The sequence below is a fragment of the Trichomycterus rosablanca genome, chromosome 22 (assembly GCF_030014385.1).
Source record: "Trichomycterus rosablanca isolate fTriRos1 chromosome 22, fTriRos1.hap1, whole genome shotgun sequence".
NCBI classification, from domain to species: Eukaryota; Metazoa; Chordata; class Actinopteri; order Siluriformes; family Trichomycteridae; genus Trichomycterus; species Trichomycterus rosablanca.
Window position 1 is genome coordinate 4,599,775 of NC_086009.1, and position 18,627 is coordinate 4,618,401.

Sequence of the window (18,627 nt, forward strand, 5' to 3'; positions counted from 1 at the left end):
AAACTGCCATTTGCCTTTTTCACCCACTTTCAAAAAGTCAAAAGAAACCAACAGACAGGTGTAATACTCAGTGTAACACTGGATGTTTGATATGTTAAATGAGTCAAAAGGTACATTTAACCTACAATAGAACTTTATGGACTATCTTTATATTTGATTGTGCTATTTGGCATTTAATACGCTGGTTAGTGTTGGGTTTTTATTTGTATTGCACAGAGCTTTCTTTGTTAGACATCTTAAAACTTCTTGTGAATTAAATGTGACAGGTGATTTACTAACATTTACCTAATTAAGAAAAACAAAAAGAATTAATTTAATTTAACTAAATAATGAAAATAACTATAAATAACTATATCCTTCATGATTTTAATGAGATTATTTAATTCCAAAAACTATAATCAGGTGAACAACAACAAAAAAAACCTGAGAAAAGCTGTAGGACTGTGTATTACAAGACAGAAACAACTGCTTTAAATCAGCGTTAGTGAACGAGCTGTTTGTTCCTCAATCCAACATACTTTAGCGTTATTAACACAGCTTATCATCATACTCCAATTCTACACTTCATGATCTCTTCTGCATTTACATTCGATTGGCCTTTATCTTTATCCTTCAAACCATCTCATGGTGCCTCTTTTTTCCCAGACCAGGGGCTCGTATGCTGGCTTCACTGACTTGCTCTTTCTCCCAGCTGCACAGAATCTCGGATGATGTGCCGTGATTGTTCCCCTGCTTCAGACTCTGGGTTGCTCAGATTAACCAGCTCAGGCTCCAGCACCACTACGTCCTTGTTCTCCACCTGCTGATCTTCGTCTTGACCTTCGTTTTCATGCTCGGCTTCAGCCTCCGGCTCGTCGTCTCCCTCACGGACTTTCTTCACATAGAAGGTGAACGGTGGTACTCTGTAAGTTGTGATCTTCATGCGGCCGTAGACCTTCTCCTCGTACCTTAGTGATTTCTTTATCTTTTCACGGGATGAGCGACTCTTTTCTTTGGATTCCTTTTTGGGCTTCATCTTGGTTCCCAGCTTGCCCATTTTATTTCTAAGGTTCACCCTGGTCTTCTGTAAGTTCTCACGGGTCCTCAGGCGAGTCTTCTCCAGGTTCTCCTTGGTTCTTTGACGGGTTTTCTCTAGGTTCTCTTTGGTTCGTTGCTTGGTCTTCTCCATTTGCTCCTTGCTGAAGACTTTCTTAATCCCGTCCACACGCTGCATGCCGCTGCGTTTTATGCGAGCCACTCGGGATTCTTCCACAATCTCTTCGATCTCAACAACCTCATCTGTGCCTCGCTCTTCTCCCTCTACTCCCTCTACTCCCTCTGCTGCCTGAGTAGGTACTACCTGCTCTCCTGCTGCTGCTTCAAGCGGCTGAGGGGTCTTCACTGGCTTTTCTTTGTCCTAAGGACAAGAGAGACAAAAAGACAGAGAGAGACAAAAAGACAGGGATCAGAAATCCAGTTAAGAGCACTTTGACCTTAAACAGCACTAGTCACCTAGTTTATTAGGTACACCTTTAATAAATAATAATAAACTTAAGAAATTAATAAAACAAATCAAACCAATGCCTCAGCCAGAAGTGGGACACTTAGTCCAACAAAACATTAGACACAGAAAGAAAAAAAAAAGATTGTTTTTATTCAGTGAAGGACAAAGGCTATGTTAATTGTAATTGCCCCCTTAGCTGCTAAATCAACTTCATCTGACAATTGAGTTCAGTTCCATTAGCCACACCCCGATTACTGCCAGACCTGAATATAAACATTAACAGAAATAAATAGAACCTGTCTGACAATGTAAAGCAGGCTAAAAGGTCTCAAAAAGCAGCACATCATTGAAAACTACCAGTCTGGATCGGGTTAACAAAGCCATTTCAAAAGCTCTGGGGCTCCAGCAAACCACAGTTGTTTACAAGCAATGATGGGTTGTAGGTTCAACACTTTGCACAACCTTAACGTCTACAATCCATAACATTATAAATATCCTGACTGCCTTTATCACAAAGTTTAAAAGACTTTTTGTCATGGTATGAAGGTGTATAAGCACCAGTTGCCCCCACATGTCTAACTCCAAAATAATGCCCACAGTTATCTGATGTGATGTGATGTTGGATTTGTCACTTAGTTGATATTTTTTTTACCATAAAGTGCCAGTTACTGGTCTGTTTTTGCAGGTAGACACCCCACTTTCTAAACAGCTTCTGCAGTATTTTGGATTGAACTGAAAAGTTGATTTGGATAAAAGTGTCTGCCATGTTAGTAAACGTAAAGAATGCTCTCACCACTTCTTCTTCCCAGCTTTCACCCCAACCACAATGTAAATTTACCCTGAAACTAGAGCTATCTGATTCAAACTGAAAGAAAACCTACACACTACACGCAGGTTACGTTTCCAAGTACAGGCACAAACACTGAGTACATGAAGCAAGAAACCATCAACAAACTTCCTCAAATTTAATAATGGAAACCATGTTTAAAGATGAAGTATGCATGGATTACTTAATGCTGATATTACTGTCACTTATGAAAATTCATAAAAATAAATGTGTGTGTGTATATAGTGTTTGTGTGTAGGCAGTTGTAGCCTAGTGGTTAAGGTGCTGGACTAGTAATCAGAAGGCCGCTGGTTTAAGCCCCACCACTGCCAGGTTGCTGCCCTTGAGCAAGGCCCTAACACTCAATTGCTCGGACTGTATACTGTCACAGTGCTGTAAGTCGCCTTGGATAAAGGTGTTTGCTAAATGCTGAAAATGTTCTTAATGCACTGCTAGATAATTTTCCTTTTTTTCTGAATAAATCTGCCACTGCAGTGAAATCATTTTTATAAAGCTTTTCAAAAGAATCCTAGAATGAGAAATACAGGTTATTTTTTATTAAAGACGTTTTTTTGCTAAGAGTTTAGTTTAGTTTACACAGCTGAATGTGAACAGCTCCACCTGGTGGTCAAGAGCTGGAAGTTTCTCTGAAACGGAACTATGAACGAGTCCATATGGTCCAATAAAACCACCCCTGTTACCTAATGTGGACTTTTGAGACCTAGGTGTGTATGTGGGTTTATTTTGGGTTCGCCTTTCCCACTCCCTGTATTCCATCTGTCCAGTTCCCTCATACTCTGGACCCTGGCCATCAATCCAAACCTCCAGTGCGGGCAGACCTTTATCCCTGTCTTCTGCTGAACGATAACTAATATATACCAAAGCTATCAGCACAGTAACAGCTGGCACTGCTATACCCGCTACAAAAAATGCCAGCCTTGAATACATGCCAAGGGAACACCACTGACAAACAGAAAAAGCTTGTCAGCCTTGTTCAACAGTAACTTACACGCGTGAAGGGTGGCAACACAGCTTTCATATATTAAACATTTGCAACTTAAGGACCACCCAACCTATGACTAAAACTTTTTAATTGTATTTTTCAAATCTAGTCATATCTCATTACTCCAGCAGCTGCAGGCCTCCACTCCTGATCAAGTGTCCCCTCTGACACGCGTGCAGTAGCCCATTGGTTCTCAACCGGGAAATTGGGGGGTGGCAAATGGGGTTCTGTGTCGCTCAAAGAGAGCCACACATCAATTCCCATCATTCCCATCTCTGTGCAGGAGCCATCAATCAACCAATCAACTGCAGCAGTAATGAGGTGTTTCCTCTTGCATTCCCACTAGTGGAAGAGCCAATCTTTGTCTGTATAAGTGCCCCACCTGCCAGTGGCACAGCTGAGATTCGAACTTGTGATTTTGAGATGTCAGCATTGGTGTGCTAGAGTGTTTTATTCTACTAATCTATCACTAAATCTTCTGTAGCCCACAAGAGAAACCGAACAAAAAACAGAAACTGATCATTTTAAATGCAATAACAAATCTAACATCACAATCAGTGCTGTTTCTATTCAACGGTCTTGGCTGTTGAGCTACCAAGTGGTCGATGTCAGGGTGAGAAAAAAACAAATGAAGCCTTGGCTTATCAGTAAACATATTTTTGCATTTGACCTTAAGGACCTAGTGCATTGTGTGAAATGGCAATCAAATCGTTCCTGCTTTGTCTGCAAGGTCAGGATAATCTGACCAGGCACGCAGGAAGATGTTTTATGAAGGGGGGCTGCCAACAGACAGACAGACAGACAGACAGACAGACAGACAGACACACACACACACACACACACACACTAAAATAAACAGCCTAAACTGGCAATAACTGCTCAGCTGCAATGATACCAACAAAACTATGATTTTTATCCTAGCTGCTTCTGTCCTGTCCTTAAAGATGCTGAATAAAAGAACCCACAGTGCACCAGTAACCTCCTGTCCAACTGCATTTTGACACTTCTGCTGTGATGAAGCTTCCGAAAAGTTATAGTCAATTAGTGCAGAATATTTCTAGTGCAAATACATTACAGCTAGGTGTGATGTTTTGGATCATAGCGCTTTAAAGTCACAGTCTGACCTCTGTAAACAGTGCAACTAAGTGCCAAAGCTGTCAGATATCTGGCAACCTCAGTTGTTATAAGTTAAATGCTCTAGATTGGCTAATAGAATACTGGCCATAGTTTAATATTACACAAACCCTGTAATGCACTACTCAAATTTTTTTTTATAATCATCAAACAATTAATCTTGCTTTCTAGCTGGCTATATTGGAGCTGTGGTAGCCTAGTGAATAAATCTCTGGGCTGTCAAAGCTTTATAGGGGTGACAAAGTGTACATAGTGTACATAATTGTACATAAGTGTCAGTAATTGTATACCCACAATGCTCATATGTATTGTAGTATGGTAGGTGTGGCTTAGAAAATGACAGATGCATGTACCTAATAAAGTGCTTGTTTTATTCATCATGGGCACATTGATGTTTATATCATTCTAAGATTATTATTATTATTATTAATGCTTTGAAAAACTTGTTCATGTGGATCAACAGGAAATTTTAGGGAGTGCTTGGTGCCTCATTTATTCAACCATCAGCCCATCCCAGAACCTCTGGTAGCGTGAGACCAAAACTACAAGCATTCTCCCCGACTAGGAAAAAACTCTTGAAGTCTGATTTTCTCAGGAGCTCTGAAGCTTCATGGGTGTTGTACGGATAAGAACAGTCTTGCTTATTAACAGTCTAATTGCTCAAGGCGCCAGGGACACAATGACGTGATCTTCCTCATGCAGTTCATAATAATTTGATGGCATATTAAAACCACCAATTGGCCGCGCAGCTATTAAAGGAAATAGAGCTCACTGCATATTTTGCATTAGAGACACTCTAGCTGGGCAGTGACACCCATCAACAGGTGCCCATGAGGTGCCATGACAACCGTCACCTAAACAGTACACATGTACTGAATCATCTCAGCATAACTGCATGTAGTACCGCTACGGACAAATTAAAGTAATTTAACTTCTGCACGGGTGTGTGTGTGTGTGTGGGAGTGGGGGTAAAGCTGGGGGTCCAGTGGTCTCTCTCTCTCCTGGGCCAGGGATGAAAGGCATACTGAGCATTAGTGAGCCGGCAGCTGCTAAGAGGCATCCAGCACTTCTGTACCACAGGAAACTTTTCCAGAGCAGAAGCTACTTTAATCATGGTCAACCTTCCACCGCACTATATCAATGCCATCATTTCAGTCACGCAGCATGCAACCGTAAAGAAGCAGAGCAGCCAAAAATAACGATATCCTCTTACCCTGTATGCAGCTGATTAGCCAATAAAGCAATTTATCTTATTTATACTAGCTAATGTAAGAAACGCTGATAGTCTGTTGTTTAGCATTGCGCAATTCATTAAAGATGACCTAAATGGTGAAATGTGTTAGGATGCACCTTCCAGTTATTAAGGTGAGGTGTTTTAACCACACCCACTGCTAACAGGTGTATAAAATCAGTTATATATGACATAAAGTTTCCGCACTTTTATATTTTGGTCCGAAACGGTGAGGGTGGGAGGAGTCTGAGAGACTAAGAGAGAGCTTATAGGCCGGATTTAGCTCCATCTGATTTCCACCTTTCTGGACACTCAAAGAAGCTTTAAGGGGAAGAACATTTTCATGTGATGATGATGTGAAAGCAGTGCTGCATCAGTGGCTACGTGCTCAACCAAAAAAAATTTTTGCTGATGGCATTATAAAGTTGGTACGACGCTGGAAAAATTTATCGGAAGGTGACGATATAGAAATGTGATGTCACTTGTTTTTGAAATTCTCAATAAATAGAGTTTAAAAAAGTGCGGAAACTTTTTGAGGAACCCTTATATTTCACTTCTGTTCCAATATTTTGAAATTTTGAAGTGTTTAAGTGTGAGTTAAAGATACTGTGTATTTTCTCTCCTCTCTCTACCACTTACAATCAAGCAGACGATTCTCTACTCGGCTCGTCTGAAATAAACCCCCAGAATAAATTGGACAAATCCGACTTGACACCCAAGCAGCAGATATCCCGGCTGTTCTTGTCACTACGGCCAACACCAACACCACAGAGCATCCAATCATACAGTGGGCCAAGCATCACTGTGACTGTTCCAATAATCTGTCAGATGATCTGATCGTACTGTATGACCTCATTAGCAACACGGAGGCTATTGCTGTTAAAGCCAAACCGTGGACTACATTGCAGAAACACACCTAGGCACACCCATTGCATTTTAATGCAATTTTCCTGTATCTTTGTCCCAATTTAGTCATATCCAATTACTTGATCGCATTTTGCTTCCTCTGCTGATGCTTCACTCCTGATTGAAAGGAGCTGTGTGAAGTAGCCCGACTGTGTCTTTTCAACTTTTAATGCAGCAGGTTCACACAGAGATCCGTATTGCACATGGAGAGTCACACACTGATCTCTATTATCCCTTGTATCTGTGCAGGTGCCTTTAAACAGCCAGCTAGGTCAGAATTACAGCAATGATGAGGAATCCCACTGGCATTCCCACCTTCAGAATGTATAGGCACCCGGCCTGCCGGTAACAGAGCTGAGATTCAAACTTTAAGTTCAAGATGTCACCGAAAGCTGTATAAAATTGATCATATAAGATAAATAAATTGTTTTTAACTTTGTGGCAACTGTTTGGGGACAGTTACACACCCAAAAAATATTAATGTGAGGCTCCCTGCACTCGTAAGGCCCAAGGCTGGTGTCATTTGTACTGGTTTAATGGTTGACCATATAAATATACTGTCTGAAATTATCCATCATCCATCAAGTTCTTTAGCTTCTTTAAATCAGCAACAGACTTACTGTTTGTGGCTTCATACAAATGTGAACACAAAAAAATACACAGGTGTAGAAAACAGCACACACAATCTACACTGTATCATGTTCAATAAGTAAATCAGAAGTCTTTAATCCTTTGCGTGTTTAATTATTTCATATTTCTGAGGTTAAATTTAGCTGACACATGTCTCTCACTGTCTGGCTCTGTGTACTCAGGACTGAGTTTAACCACAGTAGATCCTGCTTAAATTTTAAAGCATCCGTTACAGATCACGCCCCAGCTGCAAGCAATCTGAAACAAATCATCTATTCAAGGACCAGAAAGAGAACAGTGCAAGAGCACCTGCGACACACTGTCAGCTCTTTACACGCAAGTCTCTGCCACCCTCATGCAGTGTGCCACACAGACACATTCTGTAGGCTGATCATTGGAAATAGCACTTACTACCATGTAATGCAGTGAAATCGGACACCCTGAACCGACGCAGAAAATAGTACTGAACAATATCACAACACCCTACACAAGTTTTAAATTCACCCTACTCTGTCAGGGAACCTGATCAGCTAGAAGACACCAGTCTGGGAGGTACAGATTAGCATGTGCTTCCTATAAGAAATGTCCAGCCAGCAAACCACATTAATATGAGCCACAGTTCACACCATCAGTGACCAATTGCACATGCTTACTTTAGACAAATGAAAGTATGTGACCAGTGCACATTGTGTATAAAATTTATTATACTGTATAACATAAATGATGCTTCCGAATTTGTGGGAACAGTTTGGGCAAAGCTGTTTCTTGTTCCAGCATGTTCGCCTGTGCACAAAGTAAGGTCCATACGGAAGGCAGTTGTAGCCTAGCAGTTAAGGACTACTGGACTAGTAGTAGCTGGTTTAAGCCCCACCACTACCAGGTTGTCACTGTTGGGCCCTTGAGCAAGGCCCTTAACCCTCAATCGTTTAGACAATATGCTGTTACATTTACATTTACATTACATTTACATTTTCAGCATTTAGCAGACACTTTTATCCAAAGCGACTTACAGTTAGGTAAGTAACACCATTTTTTTTGAGCAGTTGAGGATTAAGGGCCTTGCCCAACAGTGGCAGCTTGGTGGTGGTGGGGCTTGAAGCCCTAGATTACAAGTCCAGTACCTTAACCACTGAGCTATCACTGCGTTGCCACTGTTACAGTACTGTAAGTTACTTTAGATAAAAGCGCCTTCTAAAAATCTAAATAAAGACATTGTTTGACCAGTTTGGTGTAGAGGCCCCCTGATCTTAACTCATTAAAAACTTTAAGCATTAATTGGGACACTGATTGTGAGCCAGGCCACTGTTTGTGACCTCACAAATGCTTTCCCAGACATACTGCAAAATTTTAAAAACCCTCCCAGAAAAGTGAAGGCTCTTGGAATAGGCTGTCCAACAGGTCAGATGTCCACATACTCAAACCCAGGTCCCAAGATGATAAAGTTATGATGCACCCACATTGGGCTAAATGCTTTTTCATTCCAGTTGTTTAAGTTATTCAGAAATGTAGTGCAGGTCGTAATCTGAAACCTTAAACCACTAATGTATGTGACTTTTCAGAAGGATCCCCAAAGGTACAATAAAATTAAGGTCAGCGTTAAAATTAGTACCAAATTCTCACTCAGAACACAACAAGCAAGCAGAGATCCGGTAATGTCATTTAAAATCATACTTGTATCCTTTATCTCACCACTAATCACACTAGTGAATCACACTATAACTGATACGATCCCACAAATACACTTTGAAATAGTCTCTCCCTCTCCCCTAAATGTCTCACATGGGCCCCATCCCCAGCAGGGGTGTAATTGGTCAGGAACTGGTACTGTACTAGTAATCAGAACACACATCACTGGAACTGATACTGTACCAGTGATCAGAAAACACATCACTGGAACTGGTATTGTGCCAGTAATCAGAAAACACATTTAAATACATAAGTACATACATGTATCAAGAGAGAGTAACAGAGCTGGGGGGATGAGGGATCAATTTTAAAAACAAGGCTAATGCTTTGCATGATTGATGGCTGTGGATTCATTGGTCTACAATGGCCTTAATCAGTGTAATTAGTCTAATCAGAGCGCTGCCTAATCAGTGTCTTTCATATATAAACAAATAAACAGTTACCTAAACAAACCCATACACAAGCTTCTCCTGTTACTCAGCAGCTTGTGTAATAATGAAGTTACGCAATTCTTCCCCAGTCCACTTTCCACCACTGCACACCCCTTTACAGAGGCGTTACGGTGCTAAATGGAGCAATAAGTAAACAACAACAACGTTATAAAACAAGCTGTCCTGTACAAAACCTCTTACTGCTTAATGTGTTTTAAACTTCAGCTGTCTTATAGTGCTCACACTCCAACCCTTAACATGGGTCTGTATCAGAGAGAAAATTGACAAATAGAATGAAATTAAATTCATTGATTCTTAAAATGAAACACTTTTAACAAGAACAAAAAACCCTAAAATGTACACTGTATGGCCAAAAGTATGTGGACACCTAATCATGCATTTGTTGGACGTTCTATCCCATTAATACGAAGCTGACCCCTGTAAAAGCCATCGCTCTTCCTCCCATGATTCTGTGTGAATTTTCAGGTCAGACATTAACGTTAAACAAAAAGATCTGGCTTGCACTGGACATTCCAATTCATCCCAAATGGGTTTAATGTTATTAGGGGAGGACTATGTGCTCACCACTGGAGTTCCACCACACCAAACGTGTTTATGGAGCTTGATTTATCATTTATATGATTGATTTTATACATTGGTGAGGCAAAAACAACCAAACTCAATAATTAGCACTACAACTTAAGGACATGTTAGGGACCGTCTTTAAATACACACACTGGTTATTTACTTTTTCTGTAGCCTTTAAACTGTCTTCTTTTGTGACCAGGTTGCATGTTTAAAGACGGCCCCCAGCACATGTCCACCTTCAAGAAAAAGAGTAAGGCTTCAAAGAGTAAGATTTTTTTGTCAGTTGTTAGCCCTTTAAAATAGGCTGTCCTGTTTTACATGCAACCTGGTCATAAAAGAAGAGTTTAAAGGCTACAGAAAGAGTAAATAGCCTGTGTGTGTATTTAAAGACGGCCCCTAACATGTCTCTAAGTTGTAGCTCTAATTATTAAATTTGGGTGTTTTGCCTCACAAATATCATACAAATGTATAAAACCAATAATATAAATGATAAAGTGAGCTTCATAAAGGTATTATTTGACAGAAAGTTTGGTGTGGTAAAAGCTGCTCAACCAAATTAGGATTTACTTATATTTATTTGCTTGCCCGGACACTAGAAGCATTAGGCTGCATTGCAGGCATTACCATCACATTCTGAACTATACTTAGTCCATCCATAAAGGAAGAACAGCAAAAGGAGGGGTGTTGCTGGGTGTCTACCAGTCTGGGTGTCATCCTACACCTTCGACCAGTTTATTTGACTCCAATTCAAATTTAATCCAATTTACTCATTGATATTTAGTACTACTCCACATCTGACTTGCTAAACAATTTGATTCATCGAGTTCTGCACTGACAGTATAGGGCTTAAATAGTTAACAAGAGACAGGAGGCCGTTTTAGCAAAAGATTTCATGCACTTGCCTCAATTTGTTGACTCCTGGTCAATGGGCATGGTTTTGGTTTTGGAATAGTGTATAACAAGCTCATGGTCAGGTGTCCTCATGCTTTTGGGCATGTAGCATTTTTACCCCTATTCTTCTTCTTTCAAAGTAACTTGAAATCATATGTAAATCTACAGCTCTTCCACACTGTCCAGAAAGAACAACGGCTTCTTTTACATCCTTTTTTTTTTTAAATCAAAGACCCGAGTTACAAATGCCAAGCAACTTAGTATCCTCACAAAACTGGCTAAAGCATCCACAAATGTTTTAAAAGACACTGCAAATTTTGTCCTTTTTGCCAACATAATAGATGTTATAGTGTTTAATTAATGAAACAGGCAAACCCAACCAACCAAATAACCCCCCCCCCCCCGCCTCAGATCACATAGTGATTTGAAATAGTCACACAGACATGCTGAGATGGTTTAAAACGAAGCATGACCTCATTCATTCATGAAATGAACTTCAGTAACGGCTAGTAAAAGCGGGTGTAAGGCTAAAATACATCCAGGACAGGGTGCCAGTCCACTGGGAGGCATCACACTCTCAAGTTCACAAAAATAATCTATTAATTGGACTGCTACATTATGTGGATAAGTTGCATTTACTCATTCGGCACTAATAAAAAGCGAACAAACACAGCAAAATGTTAAATAAAGAAAAGGCCAAATAAACATCCATGCTCCTTGACATGATACTTAACAAATATATAGACAATACAATAAAAATGTAATAAGACCACGTATTTAACAATACAAAGGACACAAAGTCATTAATGTAAAGCACCGGTGAGATGGGTCTCAACACATGCACAAACACACACACACACAGAAACTACTACAGCTTCTTTCCCCCAAACTTTAATCATCTATTAATTACTGGTCAAGGTGGCTCCGGCACCACCCAGAAACCCTGAAACCCAGGGAGCAAAGTAAGAAGTAAGAATACACTTGATGGCTGTGGTTATGGTTACACTAATGTGCTATATTCAGCAAATCTAAATCCACATGGCTGCAGGATTATGACTTTTCAAGACGCTAGATGGCAGAAAAAAATAGAAGTGTTATCATCCTACACCGGCTAACCTGAGCCAACTATGTGCCAAACTGAGCAATTACGTTCCCACTTTAGCACAGGCGGCTACACCGAGGAGGGAGAACAACATAGTGAATGATAGCAGTTGCGTGAGAAAGAGAATGTATTACTATTTGAATATGGAAGGGCCACAACTACTTTGTTTAACTAGAGATGTAGAGATGATCACCCTGCAAAAGCAAACAAACTAGCACCATGCAATATGTTGTGTCCAAATAACATATATGGACTTAAGCCATATATATGGACCATATTTCAGAATGGGTCCCTATCGGGTCTGGTTTCTCTTAAGGTTTCTTTCTCATAATACTTCAAGCGTTCTTTTCTACCACAAATGTCCTCGGCTTGCTCATTATGGGGCTATGAGACAATGTCAGCTGTAAAAAGCGCTATACTGTACAAATCAATTGAACCTGACCCACAACTTATGACCTGATAATTTGCTAAAGTACATCACATGTCAAAAAGTGTGTGTAAATCCCTTCTAATTACTGAATGAAAATCAATTACATGCTTCCAATTTATGGGCACAGATTAGCGAAGGTGTTTTTTATTCCAGCATTACTGTGCACAAAGCGAGATCTATAAACATATGGTGTGATAGGTTTAATGTGAAGGATTTTTAATGTGCACTGAGCTTTGATCTCAACCTCAGTTTTTGCATGAACTGGAACACTGATTGAGAGCCAGGCCTTTTTGTCCAGCATAGACTAACCTTACAAATATTTTTGGACATACTTAATAATTTTGTAAATATGGGAGGGTATACAATACACAACTCCATATAAATGCATATAATAATAAGGGTAATAACACCCTTATGACACATGCAGTGACAAGGAAGCAAAGAGGAAATGACAGTTAACCAAGAGAATATTTAGCATGAAATACAAATTTTAAATTTGATCCCTGCAAGATACTCAATTAAAGTTGAGAGAGGGGAAGAGGTACAAAAACTGTACAGTTTTAATGCATGAGTGTTCGTGACTAATGCACCAGCAGGTCAGACACCCACTATTTGGTTCATGTTGCTTTAAACCTAGTCAACATATGTATACAGTTTAGAGGTTGTTGTGTGACACTTATAAAACTTTGGATATATATTTTGGCAGAGTGCTGAGACTTTCTGATGCTGAATGTGGAATGCAAGGCCAAACCCTGCTGAGGAATCCCTGACTGCTTTAAAAAAATGGGGTCAGAAATATCACATACATGGTCACGCGCATGTTACATCCCAACAGAGAGGAACGGTCAGAGGGCCTCTAAAATAATGTACAAATGACATTTTAAAAAGTGAGCAGTTCTAATCAACATTTTAAAATTGAAATCTAAGCTAATAAATCCTTCATACCTGCCTATTTAATCTGTGTTTCAATGTGAAGGGTTAAATTAAAGAAGCCTCTTCACCTTTCTATCTAACTGTTGGTGTTTGGTGGTACAGCTGAGAAATAGTAATTCAGTGAGAGATCAATTTCAAATGACAGTGAAATTGACCAGTCATATCTTGGGCTTTGTTTTTAACATAAGGGTTTATTTGGAAAAGGGCCATGCAGAATTTTTGCTTGGCTATGTGCACATTGTCATGATGTGAAGGTTTATAATGAAATTTTGATGGTTTTGTGTGGTGGGAGGGCGTGACTGTCATGTATTTGAACCTTGATTTGAACCAGGATTTGCATTTTGGCTAAGAAGGTAATAACCATCTCTGTCCTGTTTGCTTGCATCATTTCTAAGGTTGAACTATCATCTTTATTTCTGTTTCTTAACTCTTGCAGTACTTTAGGAGGTTGGGTTTTTTTTCCCGATGAGGGTCAGAGGGCCAAGGTTTAAGAGTCATGGGTTGCTACTGTGCACTGTAAAAAATAAACATTTTTTTACAGGTTTTCCCAGTACATTTTTACAGTTTTTCCCTGTATTTATAAAAGACAGAATTTTTTTGTAAAATTACAAGAATAAACTGTATATTGAAAAGTGTCATGTGATTTACCATAAAAAATCTGTATAAATGAAATACATAAAAAATCTGTTTTTTAACAGTTTTTAGATGACACTTTTAACAAAACTAACTGTAAAAATAAAGTAATCTTCATTGACAAAAATAGCAGAATCTTCTGTAATTTTCAAAAAAAAAAACTTTTGTTATACCGATATATCACTGTCAAATAAATAAAAATACTGTTAATAATGCATTTAAAAATGTACAATTGCAAAAAAAATATGTGATCAAAGAAAGAAATATTTAGTAATTTTGCATTTCTTAACCACTACTTTACATACATAAATTGGAAAAACAAAGGTATTGCCTACCTTATTAGACAGGCAACAATACAATTTAAACAGATTTTAACTTTTACTTTATTTATGCATTTGTATTAATTTAAAGATTGAATTGTTAAATAAGTGCATTTATACAAACTGTGTAAAACCATAGTCAAATTTAAAACGTTATTAACTGTGATTTATTCTCACATTTATAATATTTAAATCAAGCATAATTTACCCATCCCCACATTCACAGGAAAAATGTATTACAGTTCATCTGTGCAACATGTTGGGTGCACATTCCAACCAGAGCACCACAGATATAAAATGATGCTCTAATTTACCAGTTACACACTTTTGAGTGCCTGTTGGTTTTGCATAAAGAATATATGCTGGTGTGACACAAATCAATTACATTTTAGATTTAAACATGACTGCATTGTGTTTATTAGTTAACTTAACTTAGTTGCTTTATTTCCCTGGAACTACTTAATGCAATGAGTTTATCAGGTGAAACCGGATATGACGCACCGGGGATTACGCAATACATCGTGAAGGCACATTGTGTTTCAATGGCATCTCAGGTAATGTGAAGCTTTACAAAATCTTTTTCCATATGTCTAATTGCATGCTAATCATGATGTTTATCTTATTATATTGTTTAATATAGCTCTTTAGTTGAATAATATTCAAGTTTTATTGCTGTACATGCTTTATTTGTTTAAAAATGCTAACGCTAATTCGCGCGTGCTAATGCTAACGGCGGACCTGCTTATATTGATTTATTTATTAACATCTTTCCAGGGATTCTGTGAATAATATTGAAGTCTTGAGGCAGATTTTAATAGATTGCCGTTGGCTGACTGTATATTAAGTCCGGCTGCGCTGTGTGTGATAACGTTGCATTGCCGTGGTGCTAGCTAGTGCTAAGCTAGTCAAGTTCAACAGCCAGTATTCTCAACTTGTGGCAGCAACTTCTGAAGTCTCTACACAAGAAAGCCCGCAAACAGTTTGTTGAAGACATGTCAACAAAGGACATGGATTACTGGAACCATGTCCTATGGTCTGATGAGTCCAAGATTAATTTGTTTGGTTCAGATGGTCTCAAGCATGTGTGGCGGCAATCAGGTGAGGAGTACAAAGATAAGTGTGTCATGCCTACAGTCAAGCATGGTGGTGGGAATGCCATGGTCTGGGGCTGCATGAGTGCAGCAGGTGTTGGGGAGTTACATTTCATTGAGGGACACATGAACTCCAATATGTACTGTGAAATACTGAAGCAGAGCATGATCCCCTCCCTCCGGAAACTGGGTCGCAGGGCAGTGTTCCAGCATGATAATGACCCCAAACACACCTCTAAGACGACCACTGCTTTATTGAAGAGGCTGAGGGTAAAGGTGATGGACTGGCCAAGCATGTCTCCAGACCTAAACCCAATAGAACATCTTTGGGGCATCCTCAAGCGGAAGGTGGAGGAGCGCAAAGTCTCGAATATGCACCAGCTCCGTGATGTCGTCATGGAGGAGTGGAAAAGCATTCCAGTGGCAACCTGTGAAGCTCTGGTAAACTCCATGCCCAGGAGAGTTAAGGCAGTTCTGGGAAATAATGGTGGCCACACAAAATATTGACACTTCAGGAACTTTCACTAAGGGGTGTACTCACTTTTGTTGCCGGTGGTTTAGACATTAATGGCTGTATATTGAGTTATTTTGAGGGAAGAATAAATTTACACTGTTATATAAGCTGCACACAGACTACTTTTCATTGTGTCAAAGTGTCATTTTGTCAGTGTTGTCCCATGAAAAGATATAATTAAATATCTGCAGAAATGTGAGGGGTGTACTCACTTTTGTGATACACTGTATATTTATAACCTTATGATTTAGAACTTGAGTTACCCTCCTACATTCAGATACACTTTTGATGTACTCCAAAACTGTTTGTTTCTGGAACTAGATGCTAACAAACTGTCATGAAGCTCAATTACTAAATACCAAGCTGTTCAGTGAGATGTAGTCCATACTGAGTATTACACTTGTGATGTACTGTTTATCGAATCCCACTGTGGTTGCACTTTCTGAAAACTTCAATGTTGGTACTGTGTTTTGTACATAATTCAGATTTATACGTGTTTCATGTTTTGTAGACATTTCACTTAACTGTATGGTGCTTTGTTAAACATTTTCCATTTAAATGAATTCTGATTGCACTTATTGTATTGTATTGTATGCTGTATTGTGTTAAAGACGTCTGATTCTTACACTGATCAGCCATAACATTAAATATATAACATTACCTCGTTTCTACACTTACTGTTCATTTGTGTGAAAATTATTTGGGTCAAAAATAGCTGAACTGTGGTGGATTTTGATCCATTTTGATGCTGAATTTAACAAAAGTTATTTATATACTGCATTTTCATACTGCAAGTTCTGTATATGTTCTAAAGTTCTATATAACATGTAAGAGCTGCAAAATTTCACAGTAATTTAAAGTGTTATGCAGACAAATCTTAACCTACTTCTAATTTTTTTGAGCTTATATTTTTAAATGAAGAAAAACAATTTAAAACTACAGGTAACATGTTTTAGGGAAAAATGCTTTTATTTTGACAGTTTATTAATGTATTTCAATAATAAAAAAAAGACAATTTAACAGATAATTTTTGCAATACCTCTGACAGTTAATTTAAAATTGGGCTTTTGCTAAGTAAAATTACATGTTTTTTTTTGTTTTATATGCTAATTTCTTGTGATAACAGTAGAATATATCTGTACTTAAACTTTTCTTTATCATTTATAAAGAGAATTATTCTGTTTTTTAGAGGTGTATGACACTGTTCTAACAATTAATATATGTTAAAAATAGAAGATTTCATGAAAATATAGGACAATTTCCTGTAAAATTAGTGATAGATGTTAATTATGGTAAATATAATTACCGTTTTTTTACAGTTTATCTCCGTTTTAAATTTTACAGTATTTTTCAATTTTTTTACAGGCATTCTCTGGCGCCCCTGCTGCCAGAAAAATACCGTTTTTTTACGCTATTTTTTTTTACAGTGTGTCCCAATAGCCTCATTCAGCATTCAATACAACAGCAAGCCATAAAGTATACAAAAAATAGATCATCCCAAAGGTGTTAAGGTCAGGGTCTTTTGCAGGCCACTGAAGTTCCTTCACATTACACTTTTTGGAACTCAATTTGTGCACAGGGGCAGTCATACTGGGAAAAGCACCCTCCCTAAAGTTACAACAAGTTGGAGGCATATAATTACTGTTACAGCAGTTAGCAATGAGGGTTGTTTAAAAAATTTGCAGGGTGTCCACAAACTTTTGACCACACTGGCAAAATACTAAACAAGTCTGTAAAGCATAGCTCCAAAGTGGATGACCAAAGGCTGTCAACAGCAAGACCACCCAAGCCAGTTCAAGCTTACCTGGTAGATGAGCACTTTGAAGTTCTTCCTCTTTAACAGTTCGTGCTCGTTGTTCTCCAGCTTTTTGATCTGACCCACTTGCTTCTCCAGGTCATTGCGCACACTCTTCACGTTGGCGTTCACCTTGCGCACCTTCTCCAAGAGTTTGGTGACCGTCCCTGTTGTGTCATCATGATTCTTGGTCAGTTTGTTCAGCTCACTCTGGATGCTCGTCATGCTCTTTTCCATCTTCTCCTGCCGGGACTCCAGGCCATTTTGTGTCAGCTGAATCTGGTCCACCACGCCGATGATTTTGTCAAGGAGAGCAAGGACCATCATTCCCGTCACCTGATCATCAGATTTTTGGGAGTCGCTGTTGTCCATCCCGGATCCGATCTTCAGGTCCATTTCTTTGGATGGTTTATCTTCATCATCATCAGAGGCCTGGTGTTTGCGGTTAGAGGCTGGAGTAGTTACCGAAGGTTTGATCGCTGCAGTGACCAACACCACCTCTTCGTCATCATCAGAGATCTCACCAAGAGGTACTCGATCCATTTTGAGCTTTGTCTCAGCCATGGCCAGTATTCAAGCGTAAAACGTCCAGGCACAAACAAGTGGACTTAGATATGGAAGCCTAACTTCACACACACAAGCTGAGGTGTAGGAACGCAGTGCTGGGGGTAAAAATAAAGCACTAAAAAAAGCCCAATGACAGCAGACACTCAGAGAGCAAACAGAAAACAGCCAGCACTTTCCTTTAAACTTCTCTTGACTTTTCCTCACGTGCCCGGTGTTTTTTTCTGCACATAAATACAGAACCTTCTACTCTTCAAAACCAAAAATCCTGTGATCTTTTTCTCCTCTCTCTCTCTCCAGGTCAATCTGTCCTGGGACGTGGCTGGTCAGCCAGCAGGTGCAGCCTCTCTCTCAGCTCTAGGGTGTGTGTGTGAGACCTGATCTCAAAAATCCAGTGCTGGCTGTGGACCCCTTGTATCAAACACCCCCTCTGCTA

The 18,627-nt window shown here is 39.2% G+C and overlaps 1 protein-coding gene across 1 annotated transcript; it reads right to left on the reverse strand.

The window, feature by feature from the left end:
* Positions 1 to 410: 410 nt before the first annotated feature.
* cavin1a (caveolae associated protein 1a) lies at positions 411 to 18,542 on the reverse strand. Its single transcript, XM_062984838.1, has 2 exons — positions 17,637 to 18,542; positions 411 to 1,396 (listed from the first exon to the last, which is right to left on the reverse strand). The coding sequence occupies exons 1-2, from the start codon at positions 18,189 to 18,191 to the stop codon at positions 668 to 670; spliced, it is 1,284 nt and encodes a 427-aa protein (XP_062840908.1). The 5' UTR covers positions 18,192 to 18,542; the 3' UTR covers positions 411 to 667.
* Between the last annotated feature and the right edge of the window lie 85 nt (positions 18,543 to 18,627).